This window comes from Bubalus bubalis, chromosome 2 (genome assembly GCF_019923935.1).
Source record: "Bubalus bubalis isolate 160015118507 breed Murrah chromosome 2, NDDB_SH_1, whole genome shotgun sequence".
Lineage (NCBI taxonomy): Eukaryota > Metazoa > Chordata > Mammalia > Artiodactyla > Bovidae > Bubalus > Bubalus bubalis.
Window position 1 is genome coordinate 146,485,188 of NC_059158.1, and position 16,351 is coordinate 146,501,538.

At 39.4% G+C, this 16,351-nt stretch overlaps 1 protein-coding gene across 17 annotated transcripts in view; it reads right to left on the minus strand.

Annotated features, from left to right (window-relative positions):
* Nucleotides 1–3,064: 3,064 nt before the first annotated feature.
* INO80D (INO80 complex subunit D) overlaps nucleotides 3,065–16,351 on the minus strand; it is a 70,196-nt gene continuing 56,909 nt past the window's right edge. For 16 of the 17 annotated variants that reach the window (XM_044937532.2, XM_025278071.3, XM_025278065.3 and 13 more), the window contains one exon: nucleotides 3,065–15,099. In XM_044937532.2, the coding sequence (XP_044793467.1) occupies nucleotides 13,919–15,099 (1,181 nt within the window). In that variant the 3' untranslated portion in view covers nucleotides 3,065–13,918. The remainder of the gene's footprint in view (nucleotides 15,100–16,351) is intronic. The other variant, XM_025278070.3, reaches the window with a different exon arrangement.

Consider the following 16,351-nt stretch of genomic DNA (forward strand, 5'->3'; position numbering starts at 1 on the left):
TTGGGCTCCAAAATCACTGCAGATGCTGACTGCAGCCATGAAATTAAAAGACGCCTACTCCTTGGAAGGAAAGTTATGACCAACCTAGATAGCATATTCAAAAGCAGAGACAGTACTTTGCCAACAAAGGTCCGTCTAGTCAAGGCTATGGTTTTTCCTGTGGTCGTGTATGGATGTGTGAGTTGCACTGTGAAGAAGGCTGAGCGCTGAAGAATTGATGCTTTTGAACTGTGGTGTTGGAGAAGACTCTTGAGAGTCCCTTGGACTGCAAGGAGATCCAACCAGTCCATTCTGAAGGAGATCAGCCCTGGGATTTCTTTGGAAGGAATGATGCTAAAGCTGCAACTCCAGTACTTTGGCCACCTCATGCGAAGAGTTGACTCATTGGAAAAGACTCTGATGCTGGGAGGGATTGGGGGCAGGAGGAGAAGGGGACGACAGAGGATGAGATGGCTGGATGGCATCTCTTACTCGATGGACATGAGTCTGGGTGAACTCCAGGAGTTGGTGATGGACAAGGAGGCCTGGCGTGCTGCGATTCATGGGGTCACAAAGAGTCGGACACAACTGAGCGACTGAACTGAACTGAACTGAACTGAAGTGAACTCAAACATGTCATTTAAAAGCTTGTCTCCTTAAGGCTACTTTTTAAAAATCAAATAAAATACTCAGCACAACCTCAAGTTTTTGCACTTAAGCAGATATTTTAAAAAGCATCCTTAACTTCTGCACAACAAAGGAAACTATAAGCAAGGTGAAAAGAAAGTCTTCAGAGTGGAAGAAAATAATAGCAAATGAAGCAACTGACAAAGAATTAATCTCAAAAGTATACAAGGAACTCCTGCAGCTCAATTCCAGAAAAATAAACGACCCAATCAAAATATGGGCCAAAGAATTAAACAGACATTTCTCCAAAGAAGACATACAGATGGCTAACAAACACATGAAAAGATGCTCAACATCACCCATTATCAGAGAAATGCAAATCAAAACCACAATGAGGTACGATCTCATGCCGGTCAGAATGGCTGCTATCCAAAAGTTCTACAAACAATAAATGCTGGAGAGGGTATGGAGAAAAGGGAACCCTCTTACACTGTTGGTGGGAATGCAAACTAGTACAGCCACTATGGAGAATAGTGTGGAGATTCCTTAAGAAACTGGAAACAGAACTGCCATACGACCCAGCAATCCCACTGCTGGGCATACACACTGAGGAAACCAGAATTGAAAGAGACACGTGTACCCCAATGTTCATCGCAGCACTGTTTATAATAGCCAGGACATGCATGGAAGCAACCTAGATGTCCAACAGCAGACAAATGGATAAGAAAGCTGTGGTACATATACACAATGGAGTATTACTCAGCCATTAAAAAGAATACATTTGAATCAGTTCTAATGAGGTGGATGAAACTGGAGCCTATTATACAGAGTGAAGTAAGCCAGAAAGAAAAACACCAATACAGTATACTAATGCATATATATAGAATTTAGAAAGATGGTAACAATAACCCTGTATGTGAGACACAGATGTATAATACAGTCTTTTGGACTCTGTGGGAGAGGGCAAGGGTGGGATGATTTGGGAGAATGGCATTGAAATGTGTGTAATATCGTATGTGAAACGAAATGCCAGTCCAGGTTCGATGCATGATGCAGGGTGCTTGGGGCTGGGGCACTGGGATGACCCAGAGGGGTGGTATGGGGAGGGAAGTAGGACGGGGGTTCAGGATGGGGAACACGTGTACACACGTGGCAGATTCATGTCAATGTATGGCAAAACCGATACAATATTGTAAAGTAATTAGCTTCCAATTAAAATAAATAAATTTACATTTTAAAAAAAGAACTAGAAAAAAAAAGCATCCTTAAGTAGAAAAGAACAAGAGTTTAAAATCAACTACCATATAACCAAAAACATGGACAGATCAATACCAAGCATTAGTCTTCATAACTTGTCAGTTTCAAAGGCAGAGATGGATAATGAAGCTCTGTCAGTGTTGGCCGTTTTGTTAGTGCTGTGGATATCTGCTTCTAGCTGCAGAATGGTAACTTCTTTAGAGAAGCAAAGTACAATTCTGGAACGTACATGCCTGGATTAGAGATCAAGAAAAAAAAAAGTCCAAGGGGCTTCCCTGGAGGCTCAGTGGTAAAAAATCTGCCTGCCAATGCAGGAGAGACGGGTTTGATCCCTGATCTGGGAAGATCCCACATGCCACGGAGCAACGAAGCCCATGAGCCGCAACTATTGAGCCTGGCTCAAGAGCCCGGGAGCTGCAACGAGAAGCCGCCGCAATGAGAAGCTTCCACACTGCAACTAGAGAGTCGTCCTCATTTGCCGCATCTAGAGAAAAGCCCATGCAGCAACAAAGACACAGCACAGCCAAAAATAAATAATAAAAAATAATCTTTTAAACAGTCTAATGTCCCACAAAAGTAAAAAATCATAAATCTCTACAAGAGGAAAGTGTGATTAGAACATTACTAATTTTTCTTTGTGAATTTTGTCCTAGCCTCTATCAGTACCACACAATTCCTCAGCATAGAAAATGAAGAGTTCCAATCTACATATTAAAAAAAAAAGTAATTCAATTCCAAGGAGATACAAGGCAGGCACTTGGCAATGCCTTAAAGGAAGAGTGTTAAAAGGTTTTTGTTTGTACTACTTTGGTTATACAGCATGAAGTTGTTCTTACACTTGTGAAACTATGAAAAAGAAGAGAAAAAGGAGCTCCTGATAAATTAAATAGAAGCTGACTTGCAAGACCTCCATTATAGAACATAACAATTTCCTATGCAACTTCTGCTTGGATTTCAAGGTTGGATACCACCATAAAGTCACTTTGAGGAGCACTTAATTGATCCACAGATATGACACATATTAATCACTGTTAGTCTAAATATAAAGAACCATGAATAAAGCCCCCTGGAGTTCTTGCCAAAATATAAGATATAAAAAACATGTATAAATACTCTAGCTAACAAAGAGGAAAAAATCCTTACTCTGGATTAACAGCTTCCATCAACATCCAGGCAAAAGAAATTAAACCAAGAGCAAGGCTACTTCACAGCAAGATTTATTAATACATCCAAAAGAAAGAAAGAAAAATCATTTTGTCACACTATATACAGATAATACATACAGTGTTTTATACACATATTACATCAGTTTTTACACAAGAAAAATATACATAAAAATGTAAACTTTTGTATACAAAAACCCTTAAACAAATTAAACAAGGACCAGAAAACAAAAGGAGACCAATCCATTATTATTTCATCAAATTTTTAAAATGGTAATACAGTACATTCATTGAGATATACATGGAAAATGTGAGCCATCTCTTCTTGTTTAAAGGGAAATTACAAACCAAAGCCCATCATTTCCCCAAATGTGGTCTCCCCACCAGCAATAGCACACCCAATACCATGGATACGCCTTTCCTCAGAACTGGGGGCCCTGTCCCTAAACCTGCCAATCTCATCTTGCTCCTACAATCTGTGTAGAAACAAGTGGCTTCTAGCTTTTGTGCATATAACTAAGCTTCTAGCCACTATTAACATAGAGAAGAGTCTCAGTTTGTAAGTTCCCTTTAAGCAGCTTTGAATTTTTTGTGTGTATATATTCTAATGTATGGCCTGTTGAACATACTTGTGTGCCAAGGTGAAGGAGAACACTGAGAAGGAAGGGCTTTGAGGACGGCTCGTCCTTGCTACCATGCAGCTACTTTGTTAGAAGAGATTTCAAAACTGTGCAACCTGTTGTTTTACTGGTTTTGAATCTGTTACCTCACCTTTGATTTCCCACTGCAACTTGGTTTCAGCGTGCACTTCAGTACTCTGGTTAGTACCATACAACTGCCAAGAGGCTTCTGTTAAAGGCTGCTTCTGATATCAAGTTTTAGCTAAGCTACTCTGTGAAATCCCTCAAACCCCAACTTCTCTATTTGTGTCTTCAGGGGTATTCTTACTCCATCTGTTTTTTGTTAACATCTTACAATTTAGGATTGTCCATCTACACTCCTCTCTCTAGAAGGTCTTGAAATGGAATCTGCTACCAACTCATCATAAAATAAAATACTTAACAGTTTTTTCTTAGTATTCTTCCATTCAGCATGTCAAATTGATATACTAAGGAAAAATACCTGAAGCTGTGGGGAGTAAGAATTAAATCTAGGTCGGGTACATGCAGACTTGGAGTTCTTAAAAAAAAAAAAAATGTCTGGGAAGACCTTTGACTAAATAAATGTAAAACCTGCTTAAGATAGCTTCATGAGAGAGCTGTCTTTTCTCAAAGTTGAATTTTGAACAAGGCAGAATAACAAGTAGGTGATAAATTTCCCTGCAGCTAGAGAGTAGTTAACTTCCCCCAGGCAAAATGATCTCAATGATCATTAATTATTAACGAAAGGAAGAGGCAAATTGGTGAATTAAGTTGATCTGGGAGATGGTGGATGACATACGGTAATGGAAATGTTAGGGTTGCTTTATAACTGAAATAAACAGGCTGGTTTGTGGTGTGTCTCCATTCCAGAGAGAGGAAGACACGTGAGGGGCCTCAAGTGAGTCTCCAGTTCTCTTCCTCTCCTGGGATAGGTGGCGTTTTTAAAATGACAGTCTCCCTTTCAGTTAAAAAAAAATAATAACAATAAAAGGAAAAGGAGGAGAAATAAATAATGTGTGGACCTCTTTAGATGAGACTTCTAAATGTTCTTTAAATAACTTTTGATAATGTATTTTAAATCATTACATACAACTGCTATCGCAGGGACAATATTCCAGTAGGGGTAGCATTTTGCTAAATGTAAAAGATTGCCATTTAAAACTCATACATATACATGTGTATATACAATATATCAACACTATTTATATACATATATATCTAGAGAGCAACATTTCATTGCCTTTGAGTATCTATATATTCACTCACACAATATATACTAGAGACATACTGTGTGAGTATACAGGAAAGTATATGTACACATGCTCCAACATGTATATATACACTTCTGTCTGTGTGTGCATAAAAGCTTTAAAGGCACAATATATAGGGATGCAAGTTTTCTAGAGAGCTGCAGCAAAGTTAAAACAGAATGTCACAAATGTGAGAAAAGTCAAAAGGAAATATAGCAGAATTCATTAAAGCAGTTTCATCATGAAGAAAATGAGTTATAGAATTCAAGAGGCTTTCCATTAAAATGAAAATGGTAAAAGTATGATCAAATCACAAAGTAAAACAAAATTTTAAAATGACAAATTAGTGACAATAAATGAAAAAATAAATATAATACTAATGTCAATCATAAAAGCACAATTATGTTTTTTCAATTTAAGTAAAACATCCCCAAATTAACTAGGTAAAACTTTCAAAGTAGTTCTGTTTGAATGTTGGTCTTTTGTGTATTGGTTGGTTGTTTTTGAGACAAATGATGCCCAATTTTCAAAATTACCATAGAAAGTATTGCCAAAATTTGTGTCTTCCGGGAAATTTCAGAGACAAGTGAAGTGTTAATGAAATATGGTTAGGCCAAATGATTCTGGCGAAAAGGACCTAATAAAGGAGAAAAAAACACAAAGTAGTGTGATTTTTAAGTGGTGAGAGACTGACTTAGAAGTCAATGAAAATGAAGAATAGTGGGATTGGCAAGTAAGAACAGTTCTAAGAGGAATTCATAAACAAGACTATAATCCTTAGGACTTCCATCTTTGTACGCTCTGATGATTACGCTAGACTGTCCCTCTTCTTGCTTATAGAATAATCCACAATTCTCCAAAGATGTATAATCTTGCTTAACAAAGGCTGTTTATCTGTTACACACACACTTTTTTTCTTTTAGGGAAATATATGTATATAGATTTATCTATACACACACATATACATACGTGTATATATAGATTTATACAAATGTATAAATAAACATAATACTTCTCAATCTTTCCATCGACAAGGCAAGTTCACATTCAGCAAAGTGCCACCACATCCCATATACACATCTCTGTACAGATATACACAAAAGGGCTTAGCTTGACCCTTCAATCAGGGGAATTTATTCTAGCAAATCCCATTAACCAGTAACTGAAGGGAGAAATGGCACCAATACAACCTCCCTTCTTTCATTTGCATGCATATGTACAAGAAATACGCCGATTTTTTAAAAATCCATAAAGCAAGAGTGAATGAAACTGGGAGATGCTGCAAAAAATACAACTGTAAAAACAACATACAAAAAGCTTTCCTAGGTCTTGAGTATATCTAAAATGAATGAGGCTTCAAAGATAACGACAAATCCAGATGTTATTTATCAGAAGTTGTTTTAGCATGTTTCAAAGTACGATTTTTTAATATTAAAAATAAATGTGACTGGAGCATTTAATAAAACTCTAGCTTTGACTATTTTAGACCACCAGACACTTCAGTAATGAATGTATAGCAAAATGACAAAACTCAAAATACAGGAATGCATTTTTTAAAAATTGCATATAAACCAGGTAAAAACTCAAGGGTATCATAATTTTCCTATAGCCAAAATATGGTGGTTTGGGGGCATGCTAACTTCATAAATAACAACACAACTGAGTAATTAAAAAAAAAAAAAAATCTGGAAATAACTGAAATCAACCCAGCTTTGAAATGTGCATGGTGAAATGATCCCACCAACTCTTTAAACAAAGGAGCCCCTTTAAAAATGGCATTCTTTACAAAAGGCCTCTACTTTTCTTTATTTCACCAAGAAAAGGTGATCAATAATATTTTATAACTCAGAATATGAAGAAATCTATTATTAACATAAAAACGGTTCAACTGATCTCTGGTCCCACCACCCCAATAGATAAACACAGCTCATGTCCAGGTCTGTTTTTCTCTTATTTTTACACTCAAAAGCAAGAGGCTGGTCTTAGAACCTGCTGTTTTTTGTGTTATTTTAAAAACATAGCATAAGCTAATCAAAAGCTTGAAATAAAATGCACATGATATCAGAGCTAGCCTTTTAACATAACACAATCAAGAATTTGGTGTATTTATACAACAGAGACAATGAGAAAGGAACTCCAACGCCCTCTACTAAATAAATCATATTTCTACCATACATTCTGTTGCCTTTCTCTTTTTACGTAAGCACACATTCATCTCTCTCATACACGTGCCCCCAATGTATATTTTTGCATGTGTGTAAAAACACAGACAAATACATGCACACAAGTACTTTAATTCTATTTTTAAGTCACAGTGGGAATTCCTTAGTGAGGAGGGATACAAAGTTCCTGAATAAGACACTGAGAACATCTAGATTTATTATTTTTCCTATTTTACTTCCCAACTTACAGAATAAACTGTAATTAAAAGAATAAATCCATAGGAAATAAAAGAGGTCTTAAAAACTTAATTTACAAATTCCAGCTACAGTAGTTGGGAGTTTTTACTTGATCTATGTATTTCTATTTACCCTGTAACTAAGCTTCTAGCCATCTTAAGTGTAAACCACAGATCATTTACTAAGGAAACGTGATTTCTCAACGGTTCTATGAGCAGTAATAAATGGTCTAAAGGTGTTCTACATTTTGAGGCCCCAGGATATCCTTCTAGTTTATATATCTGCAAGGTAGCAAAGGATAGCTATACACCTTGACACGGCAGAGATCCAGTGTAAAAAGGTGCTTCACTAGTTTGTTTTGTCAAAAAAAAAAAAAAAAAGCTCATATATAATTTTTTAGCTATTAAACACATAGGCAACATAATTCATTACACTCAATACAGCTTTAGTATAAAACTTATAATTTATGAGGTGATGTTAATAGCATAAATTAATATACCTTTTCTCTTAAAATCTACAATAAGTATTCTGAAAGCTCATTGGGGAAGGAAATTTTTAAATAAAAGTTTTAAAGCTGTGCGTGGTGGGAAAGGATTCTGTATGCTGAGGCTGAGATGAGAGCCTGAAGGAGGAGAAGCGTCCCAAGCAAGACACCATGGGCTACGAACCAAACGTTTTCTCTTTCCTGCGCTCTCTCAATGATGAGTCACCTTTAGTTGCTTTTAAAACTAATTTCTTATTTTAAAAACTGCCCTAATTTCCACAAGGAATCCCTGAGACATACTCAACACTATACAGTGAAAAGAATTATCACTGTTGAGAGGAACTGATTCAACCCTTCCGAGCAGATGAAGACAACGTCCTAAGTACCAAACTTTCCCATCCCTTCCAGGCTCATCAGCTGGAGCCAACCGTACTTCAATGACGCAGGGTGGAGCCATGTCAGGGCAAATCAGTCTATTCTCCAAGTAAAAGCAAGGGTGGAGTTTAAACTGCATTGGAGCCTTCTGCACTGCATGTTGAAAAGTTTTCCATGGGGAACTTTGGGTGCATATAGAGCTTACTTCAGTGGCCCCCAGCTTAAAAAAATAGAACCAAGTGAAATAAAAGGTTCTCTTGGGCCAAGAGCAGTACAGATCATGCATGTGTGTGTGTACACACACTTCAGTGCTGGGGGTGGGCTGAGCAAGCAGGCAGAAGGGAAAAACGGAAGGAAAGCTGTGCTCCCCTACTTTGCTAAGAGTGAGACAGGTTTTCTCTTAGAAGACTGTTTTCCCAGACTGCACTTGAGACCACCACAACGCTGTCATTCAAAGTAGCCAAACATTCCCAAGCTTTGGGAACCTGGGGTGGGGAAAAAAGTCATCCCACATTTGCTCTTTCACTCTCTCTCAAATGCCACGTTTCCTTTTATTTGCTCTGTATCACAGTGCAGAGAGAGGGAAGCTAACAAAAAATCAGAGTAGGAGTAAAAAGAGAGAATTTTTGCTATTTAGAAATAAGGCTAAGTTTGACCCACAATTTTTGCATTAATGACACTGGTTACTAGAAGAGACAATTACTCATTTATGTTTCATGTTTTCTTTCCTAACTCACTGATCAGAAAAAAACACTTGAGATATTCAAATATATTCTTCACTGATCTCTTATTACACATCTTTTGAAAGACAGTATCATAAAAAAAAAAAGTTGCTTTAATTAACTAAACATGGATTTTGTGTCCCTCCAATATGATATTGGGCTTCCCTGGTGGCTCAGAAGGTAAAGCATCTGCCTGCAATGCGGGAGACCTGGGTTTGAACCCTGGGTCAGGAAGATCCCCTGGAGCTAAGGAAATGGCAACCCACTCCAGTATTCTTGCCTGGAGAATTCCATGGATGGAGCAGCCTGGTAGGCTACAGTCCACGGGGTGGCAAAGACTTGGACACGATTGAACGACTTCACTTCACTTCAATATATGATATTAGAAATCTTTATAAAGTTCAAGGTATTAAGCAGTCACTATATTGTTTTACTTTTCTATAGAATGCCCATTAAAATTCAGTTGTTTTCAATGTATTGGGGGAGGGGGGGGAAACAAAATCTATGTTCTGTCCAATATATATTCCCACACTCACCTTTCTCCAAGAAATATAATTCTCGGCAGGAAAAAAAGTCCTTGGAGCAATGTAGCTGTCTGCGATGAAACATTCAGACTGACTACACTTTCTTCCAGGGAATCCTTTAAATTGCCTCATTAAACTGCAGAATTCTGTTGACCATTTAAACAACCACTGCATTATTCTATATGCACCAGATTAAAAACAGAATTTAATAAGAGTGTTAAAAGAAGGCTAAAAAGAAAGAGGATGAAGAAACCAGAAACTAAATACCTAAACAAATTTTAAATGAATTTCAAACCTATTAGCTTGAAATGATAGTTTAGTGTTATTAATAGCCTCAGCTCTTTGCAATACCAAACCACAGCAACCTTTTGAACTAACTTGGAGAAAAAGCAACTTGCCTCCCACAAACACTGCGGATGAAGCTACCACCACCATTACCAGCCCCACAAGGCAGGGGCACAGGAAGGACTGCAGGCAAGTATCAGTGAACTTACAGGATGGGTGTGACCTACACAGGCTCAAATTCTACTGCCAAATGATAAAAGCCCAGTAGTATGGATCAACAGAAATATTTTTTTCAGGTAAGAAGAAAATCACACACCTAGGGCAGCTGTGTGTATCATGGACACTGTCTTTGCCTCTGTGGATTACAATCATGGACCAAACGACCTCTGATAAGGAAAAGCTTTAGTGTTAGTCACAGAAAATGATGCTGCTTAACTTGCAGTTGAGAGATTAGGCTTATTTAAGAAATAAATCTTATAGATAATTATTTGGCAAAGATAAAGTATTCGCTTTTTTTAGCCTTAAACCACTCAAGACAGTAACTATGATTTTAAGGAAAAGAAAAATTTTTTTCCAACTTTATGTCCGTACCTACTATTTGCTTCTCATTAAATTATACTCTTTTCATGGAGGGACTCTAGGCACATCACACTGCCTGCCAACATGAAATTGCTCAGGAAGTCATTTATGAGACAGTTCTAGTTCACGTGGTAGGTTACTAGAGAAAAGAATCCTTTGCCATATAAGCTATGTGGTGATAATTAGAAAAATTTTCCATTGCATAGTCTGTCACTTGGTGGGTTAAATGTAATTGCTACTTACTACTGTGGATTGTTTACTAACTACATAATCTACCCAGATGTGCAAATTGCTAAGCCATTTTTACAGGGGAAAATCAATGTCTTAAGTACTTTAACTAAAATAATATTAACAGTTATGTAGAGAGTGTAAAGGAGAAAAACACATCTTTCCTTCGGATGCTATAGATCACAGCCAGTGAGCATTATACATTAGCATGGAATTCAGATTTTCAGAGCACAGAATGTATCCATTAACTGCAGCAACTTTGTAAATTGAATCACATTAACACAATCTAACTGGCCTTTATAAATGGTCCCAAAGAACTGCAGAAACAGAGTGAACCTTCTTTGCCACTATTTCTCATGAGTTGAGTTTTAACACTAAAATGAAAGCTAGTATCCATGTAATTAGATAGAACCTTATAACAAATTTGTTTCTGATTCCAGTATTGCCTTATTGGAGCATTGAGTGCTATTTCAAAGACACTAATTTTCATATTTCTGGAGTAAAAGATACTTCATTCCTTTCTTTCCATGTTAATAGCAAACCTGCTACTAAGAGACTAAAATTGCTCCATTAGCTAAAACAGCAACCTAACGGTTATCTCTGGGTTCACAGATGTTCTTCTCTTTCCAAAAAGGGACTCACAAGAAACAGCAAGAGTAAAGTGAATCGCAAGCATGGATATTTATTTTGAAGTAGATAAAATGAGAAGAAAAATTTGTTTTTTTGCTACTTTCTTAAATCTACACAGGTACTTTCTACGGGTGCCCTTTCTTCAGCTATTTATGGTGGGCATCTACACAAAAACGAATTTACTCAAAAGTTTTTGGTGTGAAGCTGTAACTGGCAACATTCCTGATCATTTCATGCCTCCTTACCAGAAAGCAGGAAAGGGCTTAAAAATGCACAGAAAACAGAAAATTGCAAACAATAAAATGTGCAACTTACTGCAAACTCAGTTTCCATAACTGAAGAATTTTAAGCAGCTACCACAAGGGACAAATTGCCAGAAAAATTCAAATCGACATCCCATGACTTTCCCTTCACTGTCAAAGAAGGGCTGATAAGAAAGTCAATGTGTATGTACCACTTTTAGTTCAGTAGAAAAGAAAGTCAACGGGCTGCTCTGCTACAACCTGTGATTAGTACACAGTGGAGACGGAATCGAATCACTAAGAATGGACAATTAGCATGTGATGGTTATAATGGGATGTGAAGAGTTCAGTGAACTAAATGACGCTTTTGAGCAGAGGTAACTACTCATAATCATTTCATTACAGTACATTAAAATTAAAAAGCTTACTAACATAGGTTCACAGGTGAGAAATACTCAGATTATCTGTTCTCACCATTCAGAATAAAAATTTACGGTGCTACCAAATATAATTTTGCTTTGTGACATAATTTTATAATTTAGAAATTTCTCAATCTGCAAAAAAGGCAAAGCTATTAAAAAATAAATCTTCCAATCAATTATCATGATTAAAAAAAACCTAAATATATTACAAACATATTTTTGGCCCACAAAAAGAAAACTTCAATAAATACAAAATAGGGCGTATCATGATTTCATACAGTAATGTGACATTTCCCCTCCATAATCTCAGGCACGTGGTATCTGCATAAAGCCTGCTGATCACCATCATTCCTTTAAAAAGCAGAGAAAGAAAAGCTTTCAAAAGAAGGGACTGGTTAGCATTAGCATGGCATAAAGAGAAATACATAGAGGAAGTAGGAAAATACATCCAAATCTTTACCTATTGAAAAGGAATTAAGATCAAATATTCCCTGACAAATGAATTATTATATCACATCATTAATAGATATGTTCTCTCTACGCGTCTTTTAAAATATATATATGTAAATTAGACTAGATTCAGGTATAAATAGCCAATGGTATCTCAAGGGACAGTGAAACTTCTCAGCAAAAGCAGAGAACAGATGCCTTTAAAATCTAGTTCCACCCTTGGGCGGAGGGTGGGGGGTCAGGGAGAAGGCAGGTTAAAAAGAAACCTCACATATTCATTTCATAGTCACCAACTTACTAAACTATCCAATATGATTTTTAACCTTCAAGATCTGGTATTTCAAAAAAATTCCCCAAACTTAAACCTAAATACTTAAAATTATTTTAAAAGTACCAAAGGGTGAGTAAGATTTATGTCTAATTTCCATATTTTGCTTTGAAAGAAAATTTTAAAATGTGTATCCTTCAGATGTTACATGTCACTTCACAACTGGTACATTGATTCTACAAGTGTCATCGACATTTTACAAACTTTACCGAAGAATCACTACTGTAAACATGAAAAATCCCAAAGCAAAAGATGGATCAAGGAGTTCACAGATCCCATCTCTCCAAACCAATCTTGAACTATCCTGCTTTTCACATCAAAATATTTTCTTTAATTACATCTTGCGAATATATTCCATGGAAGAGGGATTCAGAAACAAATGCGTGTCTAAAAAGGCATTACAACCAAGCATCAGACCTCAGAATCGCAGCAACCCCTGCAGTCCCTCTGGCCAAGCTCTTCACCACATCCGCCGGGCACTGATGTGAATTCAGCTTTGTGTGTTCTGGGCTAACTTAGCAGAAAAGGGTTGTGCTACTCACGCCGCCAAACCGCCACCCTTCTCCATTCACCAAGGTCGGCTAACTCAGTGGGAAAGAATGACCAACCTTATTAGGGCTCTGAGATGTGGGAAAGGAGAAGAGACTTCTACTTATTAGGAAATAAGAAAGAAAACAAAATACAAAACAATGGGACAGCTGCTTCCTGCCCTGCACAGAAATACACGCGTGGGTGCACACATACACACAGGCAGTCAAAAGACTAATTCTTTTTCTTTTTAATTAAACATGATCACAATTAGGAATGGAATCCTGGCCTCATGTGGTGTTTGCTGAGCAGTTGGTGCTAAGACAGAGGCTTGAATCTGCCTCTGCACACCATTTGCCATCTCTTACACAGAACTCGATGAACAGGCTCATTCTAGCTAGAACCACCTGTGTAAAGACCTGGTATTAGAATGGAAAGCATTGATCTGCGATACTAGGAAATAGTAAAGGGCACTGGTAATCTGAGGTATCTTCCACTTCTAGGACTTGCTGCTGAAAGTCGATTCTATCCAGTCACTGTGCTGAGCCGCTAAGGAAACCATTGGGGGGAGGGTGGACCCGCCAGGAGGGAACGAGCACCAGTGCCAAGGAGCACATGTGAACACTGAAGCGAGGTCCACCGCAGGGGGAACTTGTTTAACTGGAAAAGGGGAGTTCTCCTCTAGTCCCCGTCTGTTGTTTTTAAAATCTTCTTTAGGAAAAGGGGGAGAGGGGGTGGGTGATAAAAGGGAAAAGAAGATAGAAAACACCAGGTTCCCCACCTGCCTGCAAACACACAGACACGCTCAGTTAGGGGAGGTAAAGGGAGAAGATGCGTTATTGGTACTTGTAGCTGTGGCACCTGTTACTGTGAAGCCTGTGGGAGGCGCTATCGAGCTGTGGCTGGGCTGCAGGTCCTTGGGAATGCCACTGTGAGAACTCAGCTGGTGGCCGAAGGCTGCGCTGAACTGAGGGAGTTGCTGCTTGGGGGAGGTGGAGGCCAGCAGTTCAGCGGAAGGCCCCATGCCACTGAAGCTGGTCTGCGGTAACCCCGGGAGCACACTGGAGCTGCTGGGGGTCACGGTGGCGAAGGCAGGCTGTGTGGTCTCTGAGTTCGAAGTGGTGGGCGGCGTGGAGAGGGACGTGGAAAGAAGATGCCCATCGGCGACGAGAAGGTTGCTGAACGGAGAGGGGTCTCCAAGGTTGACGGGGAGATTGCCCCAGTGAGTTCTGGGGTTCACGACCCCTCCGAGTGGCACCTCAAGTGGCGTCGGGAGCAAGTGCTGCGCCATGACGGGCATCTCTGCTGAGAAGGTAGCTGCCATGTTATCACCAGAGTAAGATGTCGTGTGGGGAGAGGTGATGTGGTCACTGTAGGGAGACGGCACGTGCTCGCTGTCATAATGGCTTCCATGGGGCGAGGAGTGTGAGTGATCACTGCTGTATTGCTGTCGTGAGGTGATTAGGTCATCTGCCTTGCTCAGCAGCTGGGCAGGATGTGGCCTCTGGGAGGCATGGCTGCCATCATGAAGTCCATGAAACTGTCCTGGGAAGGCTCTCTCCCCAAGGGCACTCTGGCTCATCAGAGTGGCAGAAGTAAGGCCGACGCTGGCGGGGGCAGAGAACTGCCCCTGGATCTGCCCTGCCAGGGGTGTAGGTGGGTTAGACAAGGTAGCTGAACGGAGCAGGCTCTCATCCAGCTCTAGGCTAGAGAAGTTGTCATGGACTATACGCCCATTCAGCAGCTCCCCCAGGTCCGTGTTGACCTCTCGGCTCAAGGACGGGATCCCCGACGCTCCTGTCCCTGTGGAGAAAACCCCTATTCCTCTGTCTGACAGCTCCTGGACGGGCACACCATCTGACTGGGTGAGCACCCCAATGGTACTCAGGCACTCGAGAGAAGTCACGGCCTGCAAGGCCCGTTCAAGTTCCTCGGCCTCTTCGGTGGTGGGGAGGAGGTCTCCGTTCTTTCCTGGGTAAACAAGAGCTATCAACAAGTCAGCGGGGCTTCCACCATCCTGACCACAAAAACCACACATTAGAACTATCTGTCAAGACATTCTACTAAGGACTACTAAGGAGAGCAAGAGTGACATATTCACGGCAGGACAGGTGAGCCTGAACCACATTTTCGGGTCACTGACAGCACTCTCACAGCCATCTCAACACAGTGTTCAGTGCTCAGGAATCTATTTAAAACCCGGGGTGACTATCTGATTATAAGTATGTTTTTACCCAAAGTTATATTAAGACATTAAAACAGAAAACATATCAATCAGTTCACATTTGAGACAAAAGGCTGTGCAGGAGGAACCCTGTTAGCTCTTCTGCTCTTGGGCTCTTTCACCTGGAGGGACAGCCCCGTGAACCCAGAACACAGAACTCACACGTATATCTCAGCACAAAAGCAAGTGCTCAGCTCACTTTGTTGATTACCTTTTCCCACGTTTCTGCATTACTCTCTGCTCTTCCCCTCTCACACGTCTCCCATTTCTAAGGAATTTTCATAAAATGGAAGCTACCCTGATTTCCTTCCAATATCAAAAAAATCTACTGTTAGGAACTGGAGTAATCACTATAAAAATATCCAGTTTTTAATGGTGAAGGAAACATTCTCAGAGTAGAAAAGATTTCCCTTGAAAGCACTAAACAATTGGTGGGGTTAAGCAAACTTTGTTGTGGAAAAGTGCACTTCAAGTGAAGTACAGGGTGGGGTATAAAAATGAAGACAAGTTCTGAAAAGTTCAATAAACTCAAGTTTAAAATGTCTTTATTCAAAAACAAACTAAAGTAGGGGCATTCCCTGGCGGTCCAGTGTTAGGACTCAGCGCTTTCACTGCCATGACCCCTGATCAAGGAACTAAGATCCCACAAGCCATGCAACGTAGTCAAAAAGAAAAGGTTAGAAAATAAATAAACTAAAATTACTGATTTTTGGGCTCCCTTGTGGCTCAGTTGCAATGCAGGAGACCCGGGTTCAATCCCTGGGTCGGAAAGATCCCTTGAAGAAGGGAATGGCAATACACTTCCGTATTCTTGCCTGGAGAATTCCATGGGCAGAGAAGCCTGGTAGGCTACAGTCCAGGGGGTTGCAAGAGTCGGACTCAAATTTAGCGACTAAACCACCACCACCACCACAACCAACACCACCACTCATTTTAAAGGAATAAAGTTATAAACCTAGCTATCAAACCTACTGATTTACTAAGCCTATATTATCATTTTTTTTTAAATGTATA